The following is a 21,195-nucleotide window of genomic DNA, read 5'->3' as shown; positions in this document are numbered from 1 at the left end:
GGTTTGGTGTCAGGCCCTGCAAGCCAGCTTTTAAAAAAACTCACGCAACGAACAATCAACAAGAGAGTACAGACCGGAACCATCGGCGAAGACCACTGCGACGAGAAGGGACTAGCGATTGGAAACTCGGTTCGTGGAACTGCAAATCCCTCAACTTCATCGGGAGCACTCGCCGATGTGCTCAAGGACCGTGGATTCGGCATCGTAGCGCTGCAGGAAGTTTGTTGGAAGGAATCAATGGTGCGAACGTTTAGAAGTAATAATACCATCTATCAGAGCTGCGGCAACACACACGAGCTGGGAACGGCTTTCATAGTGATGGGCGATATGCAAAGGCGCGTGATCGGGTTGAGGCCGATCAATGAAAGAATATGCAGGTTGAGGATCAAAGGCCGGTTCTTCAACTTCAGCATAATCAACGTCCATAGCCCACACTCCGGAAGCACTGATGATGATAAGGACGCATTCTACGCGCAGCTGGAACGTGAGTACGATATCTGCCCAAGCCACGACGTCAAAATCATCATAGGAGATTTGAACGCTCAGGTTGGCCAAGAGGAGGAGTTTAGACCGACAATTGGAAAGTTCAGCGCTCACCGGCTGACGAACGAAAACGGCCTACGACTAATTGATTTCGCCGCCTCCAAGAATATGGCCATTCGCAGCACCTACTTCCAAAGCAGCCTCCCGTATCGGTACACCTGGAGATCACCACTGCAGACAGAATCACAAGCCGACCACGTTCTGATTGATGGACGGCACTTCTCCGACATTATCGACGTCAGGACATATCGTGGCGCTAACATTGACACTGACCACTATCTGGTGATGCTTGAACTGCGCCTAAAACTATCCGTCATCAACAATGTTCGGTACCGACGACCGCCGCAATACGACCTAGAGTGACTAAAGCAACCTGATGTCGCCAGTGCATACGCGCAGCATCTCGAGGCAGCGTTGCCGGAAGAGGGTGAGCTCGATGGGGCCCCTCTTGAGGACTGCTCTTGAGGACAGTCAAAGCAGCCGTTAACGACGCAGCGGAGAACAACGTCGAGTATATGGGTTGAAGTCGACGGAACGATTGGTTCGACGAAGAACGTTATAGACGGAAGCGGAGACAGCAGACCCGCCTTTTTCAGGAGAAGAGACGCCGCCTGGAAGAAGCGGAGTGTGAGGAGATGGAACAGCTGTACCGTTCTCAAGAAACACGCAAGTTCTATCAGAAGCTCAACGCATCCCGCAAAGGCTTCGTGCCGCGAGCCGAAATGTGCAGGGATAAGGATGGGAGCATCTTGACGGACGAACGTGTGGTGATCGAAAGATGGAAGCAGCACTACGAGGAACATCTGAATGGCGCTGAGAGTACAGGCAGTGAAAGTCAAGGCAGCGGAGGAGATGACTACGTCAGTTCAGCGGACGATGGAAGCCAACCAGCCCCCACCTTGAGGGAAGTTAAGGATGCCATTCAACAGCTAAAGACCAATAAAGCAGCTGGTAAGGATGGCATCGGAGCTGAGCTCATCAAGATGGGCCCGGAAAAGCTGGCCACTTGCCTGCACAAACTGATAGTCAGAATCTGGAAAACCGAACAGCTACCGGAAGAGTGGAAGGAAGGGTTATATGCCCCATCTACAAGAAAGGCGACAAACTGGAGTGTGAGAACTTTCGAGCGATCACCATCCTTAATGCCGCCTACAAAGTGATATCCCAGATCATCTTCCGTCGTCTGTCACCATTAGTGAACGAGTTCGTGGGAAGTTATCAAGCCGGCTTCGTTGACGGCCGCTCGACAACGGACCAGATCTTTACTGTACGGCAAATCCTTCAAAAATGCCGTGAATACCAGGTCCCAACGCACCATCTGTTCGTTGATTTCAAAGCGGCATACGACAGTATAGACCGCGTTGAGCTATGGAAAATTATGGACGAGAACAACAGACCGCATCGTGCTTTCGTGCTGTGCGGTTCTTTCTCTCTTTGCGGAAGGAAGTTTTTAATACTACCCGAAGCTATTTTAATTTCAACGGTGCTTCTTAGCGCTATTTGTACCCACTGATCCCGTTACGATCTTTGCAAGGACCCGTGCCTTCGTTTTACGTTGGACCCGTTTGCGGAAGTAAAATTCTGACAAGCGGTGGTAATCCTGCAGGGACACCGTTCTGGGAAAAAACCTCTTAGAAGGTCACGTCTCCACGCTCAGCATGAGTATTAATAAAACAAGAGGAAGGGGGAGTCTCTGAATTCTCCACTTCCTTCAAAGAAACAAGGTTTCAAGACCGTCCTGCCAAAGTGCGGAAAAAATAGAAGGAAGCTGGAGAATTCAGATATTCCTTCTAACTCTAATATCGGAAATAATTCTTCTCCAATCGAACTGAGCAATCAGTTCGATTTGATTAATGATGAAATTGAGCAAATCGAATATACCTCTAGCCCAGGTGATTCGATTCATGCGAAAAAGCTAAGGATTCCGCCAATTGTGGTATCTGTTGCCGAGTTTTCTGGCTTCCGGAATGAGATTTTGAGTAACCTTCAGGGGATCAAAGTTTCATTTCAGATTGCTAGGAAGGGTGACTGCCGCGTTTTGCCGGGATCCTTTGACGACCGCAAACGTCTTCTTCAGTATTTAACTGAGAAGCGCCATAAATTCTTCACAAACGACGACAAAACTGAGCGATTGTTCAAAGTCGTCTTGAAAGGTCTCCCCAGTGATGATAAATCACTGGATGAGATTAAAATAGAAATTTCTCAATTACTTGGATTTTCACCAGTCCAAGTAATTAAGATGAAAAAGAAACCCCACTCTGGTACTTCCCAGAGGGGCATTTCTCAAGAATTTTATTTAGTTCATTTTAACAAAAGTGAACTAAATAATATGAAAAGTTTGGAAAAGGCCTGTATTATGTCCCATGTCCGTGTTACATGGGAACATTTCCGCAGGCCTGGGGGAAAATTTCAAAACCCCACCCAGTGCCGTAAGTGCCAAAAGTGGGGTCATGGAACCAAACATTGTCACATGGATGCTAAATGCATGATTTGTGGTGGAACCTCTCACGCCAAGGACGCATGTCCTGTGAGAGAAGATTCCAATAAATTTAAATGTGTAAATTGTGGGGGCAATCATAAATCCAATTTCTGGGAATGCCCTTCACGCAAAAAAGTTTTGAATTCCCGTGCAAAATTGATGACGGGAAATTCCAATCGGATCCCAGATTCGACGGGTAGAAATTTTCAAACGCTCAAATCTCGAAACCAGTTACCGGTCGAGCAATTCATACCCACCACAATTCACAAACAAATTTTGCCGCTCGTCAACGGGTAACAAGCACTTCAGTAAATTCCAATTTTTCGAATGTACCTACGTATGCAAACATCGCTGCTGGCAGACAAAATTTCTCTTCTCAAAATGAGGTTTATACCCATGTCCCAACGGAAAATAATGGTCATGTTGCCGATTCAGGTAGCATGACTGCTTCCGATTTTGATTTTTCAACTGAACAATTGCATCACATGATTGATGCAATGTTCAAAGCAAATACCATACCAGAAGCTGTTCAGGTTGGTATAAAGTACACACAAAAAATTGTTATCGGACTCCGTTTTAATGGATCTAAATAATTGTGTGAATGTTCTAAATTGGAATGCCCGCTCTCTAAAGGGTAAGGAAGATGAATTATTCAACTTCCTTTCAGTTCATAATGTGCATATTGCCATTATAACTGAAACGTATTTAAAACCAGGACTCTCCATTAAAAGAAATCCAAATTATTTTATCTACAGAAATGATCGTCTTGACAGCGCCTGTGGTGGGGTCGCCATCGTCATTAATAGACGTATCAAACATAAATTATTTTCTTCGTTTGAAACCAAAGTTTTTGAAACCTTGGGAGTTTCTGTTGAAACAAATTTTGGTCAATTTTCCTTCATTGCAGCCTATTTGCCTTTTCAATGCAATGGGCAGCAAAAGAATTTGTTGAAAGCTGATCTTCAAATTCTGACTCGCAACAAATCAAAATTCTTCGTAATTGGTGACTTCAATGCCAAACACCGTTCATGGAATAATGCTCAAAGCAATTCCAATGGTAAAATTTTATTTGAAGATTGTTCTGCGGGATATTATACTATTCAATATCCCAATGGACCAACTTGTTTTTCTTCCAGTCGAAATCCTTCTACAATTGATTTAGTTTTAACGGATTCAAGTCAGCTGTGTGGCCAATTGGTAACTCATGCTGACTTTGACTCTGATCACCTTCCTGTGACATTTGAAATCTCACAAGACGCCATTTATAATCCAATCAGCTCTACTTTTAATTATCATAGAGCTGATTGGGATTTATATAAAACGTATATCGATAGGAATTTTGATGTTGATATTCCTCTCGATACCAAAAGTGATATTGATAATGCTCTCGTATCTTTGACAAATTTAATTGTCGAAGCCAGAGGCATTGCAATTCCTAAATGTGAAGTTAAATTCAACTCCATTATTATTGACGACGATCTTCAGCTACTGATCCGTCTTAAAAATGTGAGAAGAAGGCAATACCAAAGAACTCGCGATCCCGCGTTGAAAGTTATTTGGCGAGATTTGCAAAATGAAATTAAAAAACGTTTCGCTATTCTGAGAAATACCAACTTTGAGAATAATGTCTCGAAGTTGGATCCCAGTTCGAAACCCGTTTTTAAATTAACAAAAAATCTTAAAAACCTCAAAAGCCAATTCCAGCGCTTAAAGAGGGAAATAAAATTTTATTAACAAATGGCGAAAAGGCTCAAAAACTTGCTCAGCAGTTCGAGAGTGCCCATAATTTTAGTCTAGGTCTCACTAGTCCAATTGAGGATCAGGTTACACGGAGCTTCGAAGACATTCTCAATCAAGAGAATGTTTTTGACCCTTCGTTGGGAACCAATTTGGATGAAGTGAGATCTATTACTAGAAAATTTAAAAATATGAAAGCCCCGGGTGATGATGGTATTTTCTACATACTTATCAAAAAACTTACTGAGAGCTCTTTATCCTTTTTGGTTAATTTATTTAACAAATGTTTTCAATTGGCATACTTCCCAGATAAATGGAAAAACGCCAAAGTTGTTCCAATTTTGAAGCCGGACAAAAGTACAGCTGAGGCTTCTAGTTATCGCTTAATCAGTTTGCTTTCTTCAATAGGCAAACTGGTAGAAAAGATTAGTTGAAAGAGTATGATGGTTCATATTAATGACAATTCTATTTTTGCTGATGAGCAATTTGGTTTTCGCCATGGGCATTCAACCACTCATCAGTTATTAAGAGTTACGAACTTAATTCAGCTCAACAAATCTGAAGGATATTCGACTGGAGTTGCTCTTCTTGATATAGAGAAAGCATTTGACAGTGTTTGGCATGAAGGTTTGATTGTAAAATTGATGAATTTTAATTTTCCTCTGTACATTATTAAACTGATCCAAAATTATTTATCAGATCGCTCACTGCAGGTAAACTATCAGAATTCTAAATCTGATAGATTATCTGTAAGAGCTGGTGTTCCCCAAGGCAGCATACTGGGGCCCATTTTGTATAACATTTTTACTTCTGACTTACCTGATTTACCACCAGGGTGTCAAAAATCTTTGTTCGCAGATGACACAGGTCTCTCAGCCAAAGGGCGTAGCCTTCGTGTCATTTGTAGTAGATTGCAAAAAGCTTGGATATTTTCTCCACTTACTTGCAAAATGGAAAATTTCCCGAATGCTTCAAAACTCAGCTTATAATCTTCCCACATAAGCCGAGAGCTTCTTATTTGAAACCTTCTAGCAGACATATTGTCACTATGAATGGGGTTCCAATTAATTGGTCTAGCGAAGCTAAATATTTAGGACTTCAGCTAGATCAAAAATTAACTAAAAAATCACATTGAAGGCCTTCAAGCCAAATGTAACGAATATATTAAGTGTCTATATCCACGTATAAACAGAAAATCAAAACTTTGTCTTAAGAACAAACTTTTGATTTACAAACAAATTTTAGACCTGCCATGTTGTATGCTGTGCCGATATGGACTAGTTGCTGCAATACCAGAAAGAAGGCACTTCAGAGGATTCAAAATAAAATTCTGAAAATGATTCTGAAGTTGCCTCCGTGGTATAGTACCAATGAACTTCATAGAATTTCTAATATTGAGACATTGCAACAAATGTCCAACAAAATAATTTCAAATTTTAGACAAAAATCGTTGCAATCTTCTATTGCAACGATTAGCTCCTTGTACCCTTAGTATAAATTAGGTTAAGTTTAGTTTAAGTAGAAAACATTGTAATTCCTACATGGTTCAATTCAACCAGAGGAAATATTCTAACTGCCAGAGGCAATTGAAATGTATTAATAATAACTAAAATAACTAAAAATGTAAAATAGCAAATAAGGATGATAGTGTTAAGAAAACACGGAACACCTAGTCTAAGAGATGAATGCATGTATTAGATAATTAGCAAATAAAATTAGTTTAAAAAAAAAAAAAAAAAAAATGGACGAGAACAGTTTTCCTTGGAAGCTTTCCAGACTGATCAAAGCAACGGTGGATGGTGTGCAAAACTGTGTGAAATTTTCGGGCGAACACTCTAGTTCGTTCGAATCGCGCCGGGGACTAAGACAAGGTGATTAACTTTCGTGCCTGTTGTTCAACATTGCGCTAGAAGGTGTCATGCGGAGAGCCGGGTGTAACAGCCGGGGTACGATTTTCAACAGATCCAGTCAATTTATTTGCTTCGCGGATGACATGAACATTGTCGGCCGAACATTTGCGAAGGTGGCAGAACTGTACACCCGCCTGAAACGTGAAGCAACAAAAGTTGGACTGGTGGTGAATGCATCAAAGACAAAGTACATGCTTGTGGGCGGAACCGAGCGCGACAGGGCCTGCCTGGGAAGCAGTGTTACGATAGACGGGGATACCTTCGAGGTGGTCGAGGAATTCGTCTACCTCGGATCCTTGCTAACGGCTGACAACAACGTTAGTCGTGAAATACGAAGGCGCATCATCTGTGGAAGTCGGGCCTACTACGGGCTCCAGAAGAAACTGCGGTCAAAAAAGATTCGCCATCGCACCAAATGTGTCATGTACAAGACGCTTATAAGACCGGTTGTCTTCTACGGACATGAAACATGGACAATGCTCGAGGAGGACTTGCAAGCACTCGGAGTATTCGAGAGACGGGTGCTTAGGACCATCTTTGGCGGTGTGCAAGAAGACGGTGTGTGGCGGCGAAGAATGAACCATGAGCTCGCCCAACTCTACGGCGAACCCAGTATCCAGAAGGTAGCTAAAGCCGGAAGGGTACGATGGGCAGGACATGTTGCAAGAATGCCGGACAGCAACCCTGCAAAGATGGTGTTCGCTTCCGATCCGGCAGGTACGAGACGGCGCGGAGCGCAGCGAGCGAGATGGGCAGACCAGGTGCAAAACGACTTGGCGAGCGTGGGGCGTATCCGAGGATGGAGAGATGCGGCCTCGAACCGTGCATTGTGGCGTAAAATTGTTGATTCAGTGTTATCTGTTTAGATGTTAACTAAATGAATGAAATGAATCCTCAAAATTGATTAATCCATAATAGGAACGCATGCACCAGTTGTGGCACTATTCTTAATTTTGGTTCCTGATTTGGCAAATCCCATTGTTTTCTTGGGATTGGCCAAATAGGGACCACTAGTGCGACAACTGGCGCAAAGGACGTCAAAAATTAAGCTAAATCATTTTTTACAATTATGCTTTGCTTGTTTTGGAGGATATCAAAGGTTTTATCGTATCACATGAATATGCTTTATAGATATGAACTTGGTTTGCGTTGATTTGATTGGTCATTTGGCATATAAAGCACTAGTGCGACAACTGGTGCTATAGCCACAACTGGTACATCTAGCCTATTCACTATTCTTTGCATATATCTATTAAAATAACTTAGAAATTTAAATTTTAAAATAAAGCACAACAGCCATTCATGACTGCCATTCATGCGAAATTGATCAAAGAACACGATTCTTTCATTTGGTCGCCTGAAATAGAAAAAGGCGCTTTGCTCTCTGTCTTATGACGATCACGACTTATTCCAGTACTGCACTTACTTACTTAAAGGTACAAGGGGGTTATATGTACGGTATTTATACAATGAAAAAAATCAACTATTTCAGGTATCTTTTTGGATACATCTAATATTCTTATATCAAAAGAAAAAGATTTCCATGAAGAACTTGATAAAATTGTGCGTGTTATTGGCATACGCTTATTTGTGGCAGTTTTGGTAAAAAACAGTTTTTACCCTAATCTCGCATGACGTTTATTGACCTTTTCTTGTTGGGTTTGCTGGTTAGGAGTCTTCTGGGTTACATTCCACGTTTATATACAAACAAGTTATATTTCAAGAAATTTCTCCAAAAGTTTCTTCTGAAAGCTCCTACAGCGATTCCTCTGCATGTTCCTCCAGGGATTCCTGGAAGTTCCTTCAGGAATTTCTCCGAAAGTTCATTCAAGAATTTCTCCGGAAATTTCTTCAGGAATTCCTCAGAAAGTTCCTCCTGAAGTTCTTCTGGAAATTTCTCAGAAAGTTCCTCCACGAATTCCTACGGAAGTTCCTCTAGGAATTTCTTCGGAAGTTCCTCCAAGGATTCCTTCAGAAGATCCTCCAGGAATTCCTTCGGAAGTTCCTCCAAGAATTCCTTCGGAAGTTCCTCTAGGAATTTCTCCGGAAGTTCCTCCAAGAATTCCTTCGGAAGTTCCTCTAGGAATTTCACCGGAAGTTCCTCCAGGGATTCCTCCTGGAGGAACTTCCGAAGGAATTCCTGGAGAAACTGCCGGAGGAATTTCCGAAGGAACTGCCGGAGGAATTCCGAAAAAACTTCCATAAGAATTCCCGAAGGAACACTGTTGGTGTAGGCATTCGATAATGATAATATGTGGGATCTACAGTAGCCTTACGAGCAAAGGCGTAGGAAAGGAAGAGATAATGACTTCTTCAAATGAACACATTTGCCCGGTATAAGGCAAAGAGGGTAGATAGTCCCTTCGTTAAAGGAACTAGTTTGCTGGAATAAATTGAAAGAATGAGACAATGCCTTTTTTAAATAATCGCTATACTGCCGTTCTACGCATAATTGTCCCATGTTACCTTTGATGAAAAAATCCAAACTCGAGTCAATTTGTCCCACCAATTTATAAAATCGATTCGATCTTAAAATTTAACAAATATTTTTTGGATGTTATGACCGTAGGCAACACTTTTCCAGGACATAAAACGAATCCCTACTTATTTAAACGGTTTTCAGCCTCTATTATTATCAGACAACAACTTCATTTTTTCAGTGGGACAAATTGACTCGAGTTTGAGATTTTTCATCAAGGGTAACATGGGACAATTATGCGTAGAAGGGCAGTATACTACACCACTGAAATTCTGGAAAACGACATACCGCCAAAGGTCATTTTGGAAAAGGTATAATCCTTCAAATGTCATACCGCGAAAGATACATACCGCCTAATGTTATTCCGCAAAAAAAAAAAGAAATTAGCAAAATGTTTTTTGGTTTTTCGGTGAATTAAATTGTTGTAGGTACAATCCTACAGAACAAGGGCATCACGGCGCGTAAGGTATAGTTGTCATTGTATCAAACTGTGAAAGTAGGAAAAAGGAACATCCTCACCGGTGTCCTACTGATCCATGATAAGAGAGCACAAACTATACTTCATTGCACTTTGACTTCACCTTGCGGATTACAATTTAGCTTTTTTTTAAGCTAACGCAATTTACGGAAGCTATCGGGCTGGAAACAACTTCCATTATTGATAGACGATTTGCTGAGATGCATGTACTGCACACTGCGGAAGCACTGATCATGATAATTTATTAATCACGCAACTCAAACTTGAATACGGCAGCTGCTAAAGCTACACCATCAAAATTTGCATAGAATCTTCGAAAAAAGATTCTCCAGGAGCAGTTTGAACCGACACGACGACTGGAGAGTTCAGCGCTCTTTGCTTGACGAATGAGAACGGCCCAATTAACTTCATTGTTTCCAATAACACTGCCATTCACAGCACCTATTTCCATCATGACCTTCCGTAACGCAATACTTGAAGACTACCACAGTTGGAGAAATATAAGACCTGAAAAGAATCACTATCAAAATAAAAACAGAATGTGTAAAACTTATCAAAATACGAAATGTTGCGAACGTTTAGAGGTAGCCATTCCATCTACCAGAGCTGCAACTTCACACGCGATCTGGGAACAGCTTTCATAGTGCTGAAAAAATGCAAAGATGCTCATGCACTCTGGAAACATATTGAAGTGCATTATGAGTACGACAGACGTTCAAGTTACCTCATCAAAATCAATGAAAGATATTTGAAGGCTCAGGTTCACTAGGAGGAAAAGTTGTGTCCAAGCATTGAGAAGTTCAGCGTCCACCTGCGACCAACGTCCACCTGCGCGAATGCAAACGATCTGCTACTGATTTATTTAGCCGCTTCCCAAGACCATGGCCTTTCGCAGCACTACTTTCCGTATCGGTACAATTGGAGGTGGAGATCTCAACACAATAGATCTATAATTAATTTCGAAATCTCATATTTCGAATAATAAAATAATGTGCAGAAAACAAAACGTCACTTTACTTGCGGAATAATGCACCAGTGCATTATTTCGCGAGCAAAGATATCGGTTTGTGTTTTCTTCACTGCAATACGCCTGCTATTCCCAAATTATTCATTTTACTTGCCAGCTCCGTACTGTTCAAGGAAAGTCAGCAGAAGAATCATTCCTTGACTACTACTTGTCCTATCTATTTGCACAGTACTTTAGAAGTCCATACCACCCTTAATCGAGGAAAATCTGGGGGGCGTGTCACCATCCAAACTAACAAATTATCGAAGGCTGAAAAAATGCTGTCAAAAATGAAGGCTTGCTTTGATCTCCTGAACTTCCTCAAAGGGTTCTTCTAAAAATTCTTCCTAAAGTTACTCTCGGAATTCCTTCTGGACCATTCCTGAAGTTCTTCATGATATTCCTTTTGTGTATGTTGCTCCTGGAATGGCTTCTGTAGTTCCTCCTGGTAATTATCCATGATTTTGTCCTAGTATTCATCCAGCAGTTCCCCCGTGGATTTTTCCCAAGATTTCTCTTGAAATTCCTCTACAGTTTCTCCGAGAATTTCCCCAGAACCGAAGAGCTTCTGAGCGCCTTCGAGAAGTATTCCAGGAGCTGCTTGGAAAATACCACCAGAAGTGCCTGCGGGAATCCCTTCAGCAATTAAAGATACTGGCGACTACATAAAGATAGAAAATCGATTAAAAATCAATCGCGGTAAATCGATAGCCATGGACGAACAATAGTAGGATATTAGGTACCTATTCCTACAAATACTGCTTAAAATTAATGACAAAAATGGACAGCAACCTCACGGTGTGTTTGTCCGAAGAGGCTTATTTTCAAAAAAAATCTTCTTCTTCTTCTTATTGGCATTACATCCCCACACTGGGACAGAGCCGCCTCGTAGCTTAGTGTTCATTAAGCACTTCCACAGTTATTAACTGTTCTTCAAACGCTGTGTTTGGCACACTAATGTTACCGTGTAGGATACAGCAATAAAACGAAAATCAGAATCATGAGAGAAAATTTTCGCTTGCCAGCTACCGACGCCAACATCCGCCATTTGATGATTTGCTACCGAAACGCTAAATACGACATTCATGCGAATATTTTTTGCCGTGTCTTCCTCCAACGAGAGCTTGTGATTCTGCAACCGACGTCAACTTTCTGGTCTTGTGAAAAGCCGATTATCTTTCTTCTCACTAACAGCAAACCACTGTTAGTCTAAAATTAAAAATTCACTTTACTGGTTTTTGTCCGAGGGCTACTCGATGGTTTTCCCACCATTTAGAATAACATTTCAGCATTGTCAGGCCTCATCTGTGCATCAGCTGCTGTGCAGCCCTCGTGTAAGTTGCAAGATTTTGATGTCTGTGCTTGTGATGCACATATATATTATATTTATTAATTGTTTAACGCTTTTATTCCATTCTTGTTATTAGTTGGGTAAAATCTTAAAGAGTTCCTCGATCGATTGCTACCAAAATCAGTTGGAAGATGACTGAGTTATTAGCCCTTACTCCTTACTTCCTGACCACTTTTCGTGACGGTTTCAAATTTCCCTCCCCTAAAAAATCACACAAGGTCGGACCTCGGAAAATGTAAATGGTCTCCGGGGGTGAAGGACAAGTTTATAATCGGTTGTAAGAACTGTAGACGCATGACTACGTAGACAAGTGGAACCCGTCACTACTTAAAACGTACCGCCATCGGGGGTGACAATGGGTCTGGGGGTGATAATGGGTCATCACTATCACCGGCAGTCTGGAGGTTGTAGAGCAAAATCGTTCAAAAAGGTCTCTTATATTTTAGTCTTCTTGCCCTCAGATAAATTCAATCTATTCTACAAGCATTCGAAGTAGTTGAAACAGTGACCCATTCTCACCCCCGACGACGGTACTTAATAGCAAAATTTACAACACTAGGTAGCATATCATATTGACCTTCTACTCAAAACAACTAGCCCTTTGTGATTTATAGAAAACTAGTTTATTTGTGGACGCAGTAACGTAGGTGGCAAGTGTTTTTTTTAATATAAACGGTTCTTTAATTCATGCATTAAGAAAATCAAAATTTTCAACGTCTGTTGTCTGTGATTTTTTCATCAAATGCTGTGTCTGGTTGTCTAAGGTTGTCACTAGTTTTGTTTTCTGCATCTGATAGTAAAAAAGAATTGAAGTGTCAAATATTTTATTTTTTGGGAGAATTTCCCCGCGTGCTGCGTTTGGTTGGCTAGTCACCGGACAGACAAACAGACATACAGGGGTTAGGCAAAATGATTGAGATAGGCAAAATTTGGCCCAAATTCAAATCCTTATAACTTTTTGAAAAATTGATGAAATTGGACAAAACCGGAAGCATTCGACGGCAAATTTAGTCAAGATTTAGGAACATGTGCGGTCACGAATACTGGCCACCGGACACCGGAGATGTTCCGGATTTTCGGAGGCCATGTCAAAAACACATTTTTTCTGCCGCTCGTATTTTTGTGTGGTTTGAAGTTACATCGATAAACACTATTTTCCTAGAAACTAGATCTTATTGAAAATTGAATGCGGGCTGTTGCGCTAAGATCCGTTGAAAAATATCCGAGATATGGCCATTTCAGTGAACCTGGTTCCGGATACTATGGTCAATTATGTATATCCTTCCAATCACGTATATATTATCCGGTACCATATCAATATTGATATCAAACTTCAAGATTTTTCATGGAGATGCTTCAGGAAGCATATGCAGGAAGATCAGTTGCCCTGACCACTCTGTGGTAGGTTCCAGGTGCCTGGGGAAGTGGCCAATTTGAAAAACGTTCAGAACCCTATCAATATGGGTATCAAACTTCAAGATTTTCATGGAGATGCTTTAGGAAGCATATTCAGGTTGGTCAGTTGCTCTGACCACTCTGTAGTAGGTTCCAGGTGCCCTGGGGAAGTGGCCAATTTGAAAAACGTTCAGAACCCTATCAATATGGGTATCAAACTTCAAGATTTTCATGGAGATGCTTCAGGAAGAATATTCAGGACGATTAGTTGCCCTGACCACTCTGTGGTAGGTTCCAGGTGCCCCGGGGGATGTGGCCAATTTGAAAAACGTTCAGAACCCTGTCAATATGGGAATCAAACTTCAAGATTTTTCTTGGAGATGCTTCAGGAAGCATATTCAGAACGATCAGTTGCCCTGACCACTCTGTGGTAGGTTCCAGGTGCCCCGGGGGAAGTGGCCAATTTGAAAAACGTTCAGCACCCTATCAATATGGGTATCAAACTTCAAGATTTTTCATGGAGATGCTTCAGGAAGCATATTCAGGATGGTCAGTTGCTCTGACCACTCTGTAGTAGGTTCCAGGTGCCCCGGAAGAAATGGCCAATTTGAAAAACGTTCAGAACCCTATCAATACGGGTATCAAACTTCAAGATTTTTCATGGAGATGCTTCAGGAAGCATATTCAGGACGATCAGTTGTTCTGACCACTCTGTAGTAGGTTCCAGGTGCCCCGGGGGAAGTGGCCAATTTGAAAAACGTTCAGCACCCTATCAATATGGGTATCAAACTTCAAGATTTTTCTTGGAGATGCTTCAGGAAGCATATTCAGGACGATCAGTTGCTCTGACCACTCTGTAGTAGGTTCCAGGTGCCCCGGGGGAAGTGGCCAATTTGAAAAACGTTCAGCACCCTATCAATATGGGTATCAAACTTCAAGATTTTTCATGGAGATGCTTCAGGAAGCATATTTAGGACGATCAATTGCCCTGACCACTCTGTGGTAGGTTCCAGGTGCCCCGGGGGAAGTGGCCAATTTGAAAAACGTTCAGAACCCTATCAATATGGGTATCAAACTTCAAGATTTTTCATGGAGATGCTTCAGGAAGCATATTCAGGATGATCAGTTGCCCTGACCACTCTGTAGTAGGTTCCAGGTGCCCCGGGGGAAGTGGCCAATTTGAAAAACGTTCAGCACCCTATCAATATGGGTATCAAACTTCAAGATTTTTCATGGAGATGCTTCAGGAAGCATATTCAGGACGATCAGTTGCCCTGACCACTCTGTGGTAGGTTCCAGGTGCCCCGGGGGAAGTGGCCAATTTGAAAAACGTTCAGCACCCTATCAATATGGGTATCAAACTTCAAGATTATTTATGAAGATGCTTCAGGAAGCATATTCAGGATGATCAATTGCCCTGACCACTCTGTAGTGGGTTCAAGGTGCCCCGGGGGAAGTGGCCAATTTGAAAAACGTTCAGAACCCTATCAATATGGGTATCAAACTTCAAGATTTTTCATGGAGATGCTTCAGGAAGCATATTTAGGACGATCAGTTGCCCTGACCACTCTGTGGTAGGTTCCAGGTGCCCCGGGGGAAGTGGCCAATTTGAAAAACGTTCAGAACCCTATCAATATGGGTATCAAACTTCAAGATTTTTCATGGAGATGCTTCAGGAAGCATATTCAGGATGATCAGTTGCCCTGACCGCTCTGTAGTAATTTGACCAATTTGAAAAACGTCTAGAACCCTATCAATATGTGTATCAAACTTCAAGATTTTTCATGGAGATGCTTCAGGAAGCATATTCAGGACGATGAGTTGCCCTGACCACTCTGAGGTAGGTTCCAGGTGCCCCGGGGGAAGTGGCCAATTTGAAAAACGTTCAGAACCCTATCAATATGGGTATCAAACTTCAAGATTTTTCGAGGTGATACTTCTTAATGCATTTTAGAACCAGCAGCTGTCATGACCACTAGTAGTAGGTTCCAGGTGTCTTGGGGAAGTGGCCAATTTGCAAAATGTTCGAAACCATATCAAATACTCAATACTCATTATCAAAGTTCAAGATTTTGCATGGAGATGCTTTTGGACTCTCCTGTCGAAGAGAGGTCGCCGCACCACGAAGGTGACCATCTACAAAACGCTCATTAGACTGGTCGGCCTCTATGGCCACGAAAGTTGGATGTTGCTGGCGAAGGACCAACGCGCCCTTGGAGTTTCCGAATGGAAGGTGTTTCGGACTGTTTATGGTGGGGTGCAGATGGAAGACAATGGAGGTGGTGGTGGAGGCCAATGAACCACGAGTTGTAACTGTTAGGAGAACTACCACATGGTACAATTTTGGCGGTTACGGTGGGCCGGGCATGTAGCCAGAATGTCAGACGACAACCCGAATGAGATGGTGCTCGATAATGATCCGACCGGTACAAGAAGAAGAGGCGCGATGCGGTCACGGTGGATCGACCAAGGGTAAGATGGCCTGCCATCAATGGCAGCAGGTCGCAAGCATGACTTAGCAATTGTGTGGGGTGCTATATCTTGACATGGCCATGGTCCTATTATGGCACTTAAGGGCAAAGTGAAGCCTGCCGATTATCAAATTGTTTTGAAAGACAAGGCATTTGTTGATATGATGACAAATCCTGAATATGACGTCTGTTTTTCATTTTTCCGAAAGATCCGCAGGTCGCGTTCCACTTGGTCGATCCACCGTGACCGCTGCACGCCTCTTCTTCTTGTACCGGTTGGATTATTATCGAAGCATCATCTCAATCGGGTTATCGTCTGACGTTCTGGCTTCTTGCCCGGCCCATCGTAACCGCCAAAATTGAACCGTGTGGGTAGTTCTACTAACAGGTACAACTCGTGGTTCATTGACCTCCATCACCACCTCCATTGTATTCCATCTGCACCCCACCATAAATAGTCCGAAACACCTTCCATTCGGAAACTCCAAGGGCGCGTTGGTCCTTCGCCAGCAACATCCAACTTTCGTGGCCATAGAGGCAGACCAGCCTAATGAGTGTTTTGTAGATGGTCAACTTCGTGCTGCGGCGAACTCTATTCGACAGGAGAGTCCAAAAGCATCTCCATGAAAAACCTTTAACTTTGATGCTCATTTTGATATGGTTTCGAACATTTTGCAAATTGGCCACTTCCCCAGGACACCTGGAACCTACTACAGAGTGGTCATGACAGCTGCTGGTTCTAAAATGCATTTAAAAGTAGCACCTTGAAAAATCTTGAGGTTTGATAACCATATTGATAGGGTTCTGAACGTTTTTCAAATTGGCCACTTCCCCCGTGGCATCTGGAACCTACTACAGAGTGGTCAGAGCAACTGATCGTCCTGAATATGCTTCCTAAAGCACCTCCATGAAAAATCTTGAAGTTTGATACCCATATTGATAGGGTTCTGAACGTTTTTCAAATTGGCCACTTCCCCCGGGGCATCTTGAACCTACTACAGAGTGGTTAGAGCAACTGACTATCCTGAATATGCTTCCTAAAGCATCTTCATGAAAAATCTTGAAGTTCGATACCCCTATTGATAGGGTTCTGAACGTTTTTCAAATTGGCCACTTCCCCCGGGGCACCTTGAACCTACTACAGAGTGGTCAGAGCAACTGATCATCCTGAATATGCTTCCTAAAGCATCTTCATGAAAAATCTTGGAGTTTGATACCCATATTGATACGGTTCTGAACGTTTTTCAAATTGGCCACTTCCTTGGGGCACCTGGAACCTACCATAGAGTGGTCAGGGCAACTGATCGTCCTGAATATGCTTCCTGAAGCATCTCCATGAAAAATCTTGAAGTTTGATACCCATATTGATAGGGCTCTGAACGTTTTTCAAATTGGCCACCTCCGCCGGGGCACCTGGAATTTACTACAGAGTGGTCAGGGCAGCTGATCGTCCTGAATATGCTTCCTGAAGCATCTCCATGAAAAATCTTGAAGTTTGATACCCATATCGGTAAGGTTCTGAACGTTTTCAAATTGGCCACTTCCCCAGGGCACCTGGAACCTACCACAGAGTGGTCAGGGCAACTGATCGTCCTGAATATGCTTCCTGAAGCATCTCCATGAAAAATCTTGAAGTTTGATACCCATATTGATAGGGTTCTGAACGTTTTTCAAATTGGCCACTTCCCCGGGGCACCTGGAACCTACCACAGAGTGGTCAGGGCAACTGATCGTCCTGAATATGCTTCCTGAAGCATCTCCAAGAAAAATCTTGAAGTTTGATACCCATATTGATAGGGTTCTGAACGTTTTTCAAATTGGCCACTTCCCCCGGGGCACCTGGAACCTACCACAGAGTGGTCAGGGCAACTGATCGTCCTGCATATGCTTCCTGAAGCATCTCCATGAAAAATCTTGAAGTTTGATATCAATATTGATATGGTACCGGATAATATATACGTGATTGGAAGGATATACATAATTGACCATAGTATCCGGAACCAGGTTCACTGAAATGGCCATATCTCGGATATTTTTCAACGGATCTTAGCGCAACAGCCCGCATTCAATTTTCAATAAGATCTAGTTTCTAGGAAAATAGTGTTTATCGATGTAACTTCAAACCACACAAAAATACGAGCGGCAGAAAAATGTGTTTTTGACATGGCCTCCGAAAATCCGAAACATCTCCGGTGTCCGGTGGCCAGTATTCGTGACCGCACATGTTCCTAAATCTTGACTAAATTTGCCGTCGAATGCTTCCGGTTTTGTCCAATTTCATCAATTTTTCAAAAAGTTATAAGGATTTGAATTTGGGCCAAATTTTGCCTATCTCAATCATTTTGCCTAACCCCTGTATAGTATATGATATACGATGTGGGATGCAAATTATGTGAACTAGCAAAAACAATATTTAGTTTTCTCACAAGAATACTTCGATTTCGTTACAATTAGAGTAAAAGACGCATTCAAAACCCTTTATATAAGTTCATAGCTCCTAAAGCCGCGCATTTTGTTCATTTGAGATTGACTGAAAATCCTTCGGCGAATCTATTACCAATATTTTTAAACAACACTTTTTTTGCTACTCAGGTGGTTCATCCACATTCTTATTGTCAATTTGATTCCCATAGACGAGACACATTTTGCATTGTTAGCACGCATTTTGCCATTTTCAATTACAGATTATACTGCCGTGAATCGCATATTTGTCTCATATGAATATGAAACCCAGCAAATATGGGACAGATATGCGATTCACGGCAGTATATGTCTATTCATTTTGCATACAAATGGCATCATTATTTGGAATATTGCCATAAAAAATGAAACAGTTCCGAGGCTCGCAACAGAAAGGAAAAGGTGCCATTCCGCATCAAGTTAGTCTACCGAAGAGTGTTGCTTCAAACTGTGAAGCAAAGAGCATAGAATGAATATTGAATGTACGTACACCTACGATTTTTGTTTTTGCTGTGCTCATTCGAGATTTCAGTGAGGTTTTTTTTCTGCTCACAACTTTGTGTACATATTAGAGGGTGGTTTTGTGTCTGACTCCCACGAGGCTCGCTTCGAATCATCCTTTCCTAGCTCGGTGCCTATTGCCGGTTGCTTTCGTTTGCCTTTCTCCGGAGAAATAGCTAATGTGAACTATGGGTGGCAAACAGTTACCCAGAGATGTCAAAATATAACCGTGATTATTAATTAAATGGTGGTTGTTAAACTTTTCGACTCAAAGAAAACATAATAATCTTGCGGACTCTGAAGAAAGAGTATTTCTTATATTCCATTCAGTTTTACTTCTTAACTAATATATTTTGTGTCAAGACACACAAGAAGTGAAAATATGTTGAAGTCATTTTCAAATTTTTATACATATTTATTATTTATTTGTCTAATAGAGAATAAACAACATATTTATTTTATATTTATGACCATCTCGTTTCCCCCACAGTGACATGACGTCAACTGTGACGACGACGGCGACGAACCTTCCAGTTAAGATCAAATGTAGGATAGTAGGATCCCAGCTGCAGGGGAAGCGATTATAAATCATGTGATGAGTATCCACGGAAGCAGTGTTTGAAATCCGATTATTTTACGTTACGCCTTCAACTTCTCACGGATTATGGAAAAAGCAGGAAGATCATGGCAGATATATGTGGATACATTGACAATGTTGTTAATTTTCCGGGCTTTCAACGAAAAAATTTTCATTCTTTTTCATTTAAAATTGAAGCCATTTACCATTATTGCAGTTGTGCAAACAATTTTTCAAATCTAGTTCCCGTGATTGACGAAATTCGATCTCGGTCCGAAAATAGCTGTACTATAAATAACAATCGGATATCCGGTCGCCACTTAAATTTACAAAATAACCTGAAGAAAGGCGGCTGGTGGACCGTCAGATAGGCTGCGTGTTGCGAAACATAAAAGCGAAAGTAAATTTTCCGGCGCCTCCGGTATTAGTTCGTTTGTTTCACTTCCACAGTGGGGAAATAGTCTACCAGCGAAGGTGGTGGAAGCTTTTTCTATCTGATAAGAAAACATCGAGCAATAAATAATGAGGGTTAGCAGCGTAAGCATTCACGTTAGTGAAGGAGTTGTCGGTCTTATCTTAGGTCTGAGGGTGTAAAGCTTTCATTTTCATTGAACACTTTCTGCTTGATCCTTGGCTTTGAATGAATGGACATCAAAACCGATTTGGTCTGATAATCATAACAATAATTTTCATAACAATAGTTATTATTAACTATCTGTCAATTAAACATTTTTATTGATTTCATTTCTATAAGTAAAATCGGAGATGAAGCCATTGTTGCTTTACGCAAATATGAATGAAGAAAGTTGACAAATTAATTATCCGTCCGACTGTTAATATAACTCCCAAATTGTACCAAATTCTGTAAAAAAAAAAACATTTTGCTGATATTTGTTCGATTGTACTAAATATTGCTGAAGCGCAATAAGCTATCAGATTTAAATATTTAACTTAAAAACATTCTCGATTGGTTAAACTGTTGAAATAGACTCACAGCGATCAGCTACGTAAATTTTCTCGTCAGTCTTCCCCATGCATCCGCCGTTGAAAACTTTGATTACTTCATCATCACAACCCTTTAACAATCCAAAAGCTAATTATCATTTGGCTTTGTGAGATTTCAATCTAACCAGAACTGCGGGCTCTGACCGTTACTTCACGCTACGGTAGATCCTTATTGCTCATGCCGGCATTTCCATGAAAGCTCATTTCTCGCGAATCGCTTAATCCTTAGCAACCAGACACAGCTCACGGCCAGCATGGCGCAAGTTCCCCGAAAAGCAAAGCAAAACTTTTCTTTTGAACCGTGTTGATATAACGAAAAAAAGTGAGCATTCCACTTACTTGTCTCTGCAGCATGTAGCTAAACTCCGACACGGTGTTCTTCTTATTCCCGGAGTTATCCATTCTGCTCGTCGTTGACCTTTTCGGCACTGACACTGTCCAGCGACGACGACGTTTGCTGTAGGATATGATTAATTTCCCAAGGGTTGGCCGCCGCTCACTGCTCCGTAGGGGACACTTTTCATAAAATCGTCGCGACAATCAACGGTGGGGGTGGCTGATGATGATAAATACACAGAAACAAATGGCATTCGTTGGATGTCTTATCTTCCATTATCTCCCAGAAGCCCCGAAAGTAGGTATTCAGGGTGAATGGTTTTGGTTGGATTAGTCTAAAAAATGATCATGGTTGGACACGTCAATAAAAATGCTGAGCGAATTTATCGTTGCACAGAAACATGCTCCATGTCCATATATTCACCACGGATTCTGATCCTTCGTTCTTTATCTGGTCGGGGTTCAGT

The 21,195-nt window shown here is 41.8% G+C and overlaps 1 protein-coding gene across 1 annotated transcript in view; it reads right to left on the bottom strand.

Moving 5' to 3' along the window:
- Nucleotides 1–20,927, bottom strand: part of LOC134214580 (putative sodium-coupled neutral amino acid transporter 11) — a 142,719-nt gene extending 121,792 nt beyond the window's left edge. Inside the window, exon 1 of the mRNA XM_062693921.1 lies at nucleotides 20,732–20,927. Coding sequence (XP_062549905.1) covers nucleotides 20,732–20,794 — 63 coding nt within the window. The 5' untranslated portion in view covers nucleotides 20,795–20,927. The remainder of the gene's footprint in view (nucleotides 1–20,731) is intronic.
- Between the last annotated feature and the right edge of the window lie 268 nt (nucleotides 20,928–21,195).

This window comes from Armigeres subalbatus, chromosome 2, assembly GCF_024139115.2.
Source record: "Armigeres subalbatus isolate Guangzhou_Male chromosome 2, GZ_Asu_2, whole genome shotgun sequence".
NCBI lineage: Eukaryota > Metazoa > Arthropoda > Insecta > Diptera > Culicidae > Armigeres > Armigeres subalbatus.
The sequence above is the reverse complement of the archived record's forward strand: the minus strand, read 5'-3'. Positions and strand labels throughout refer to the sequence as shown.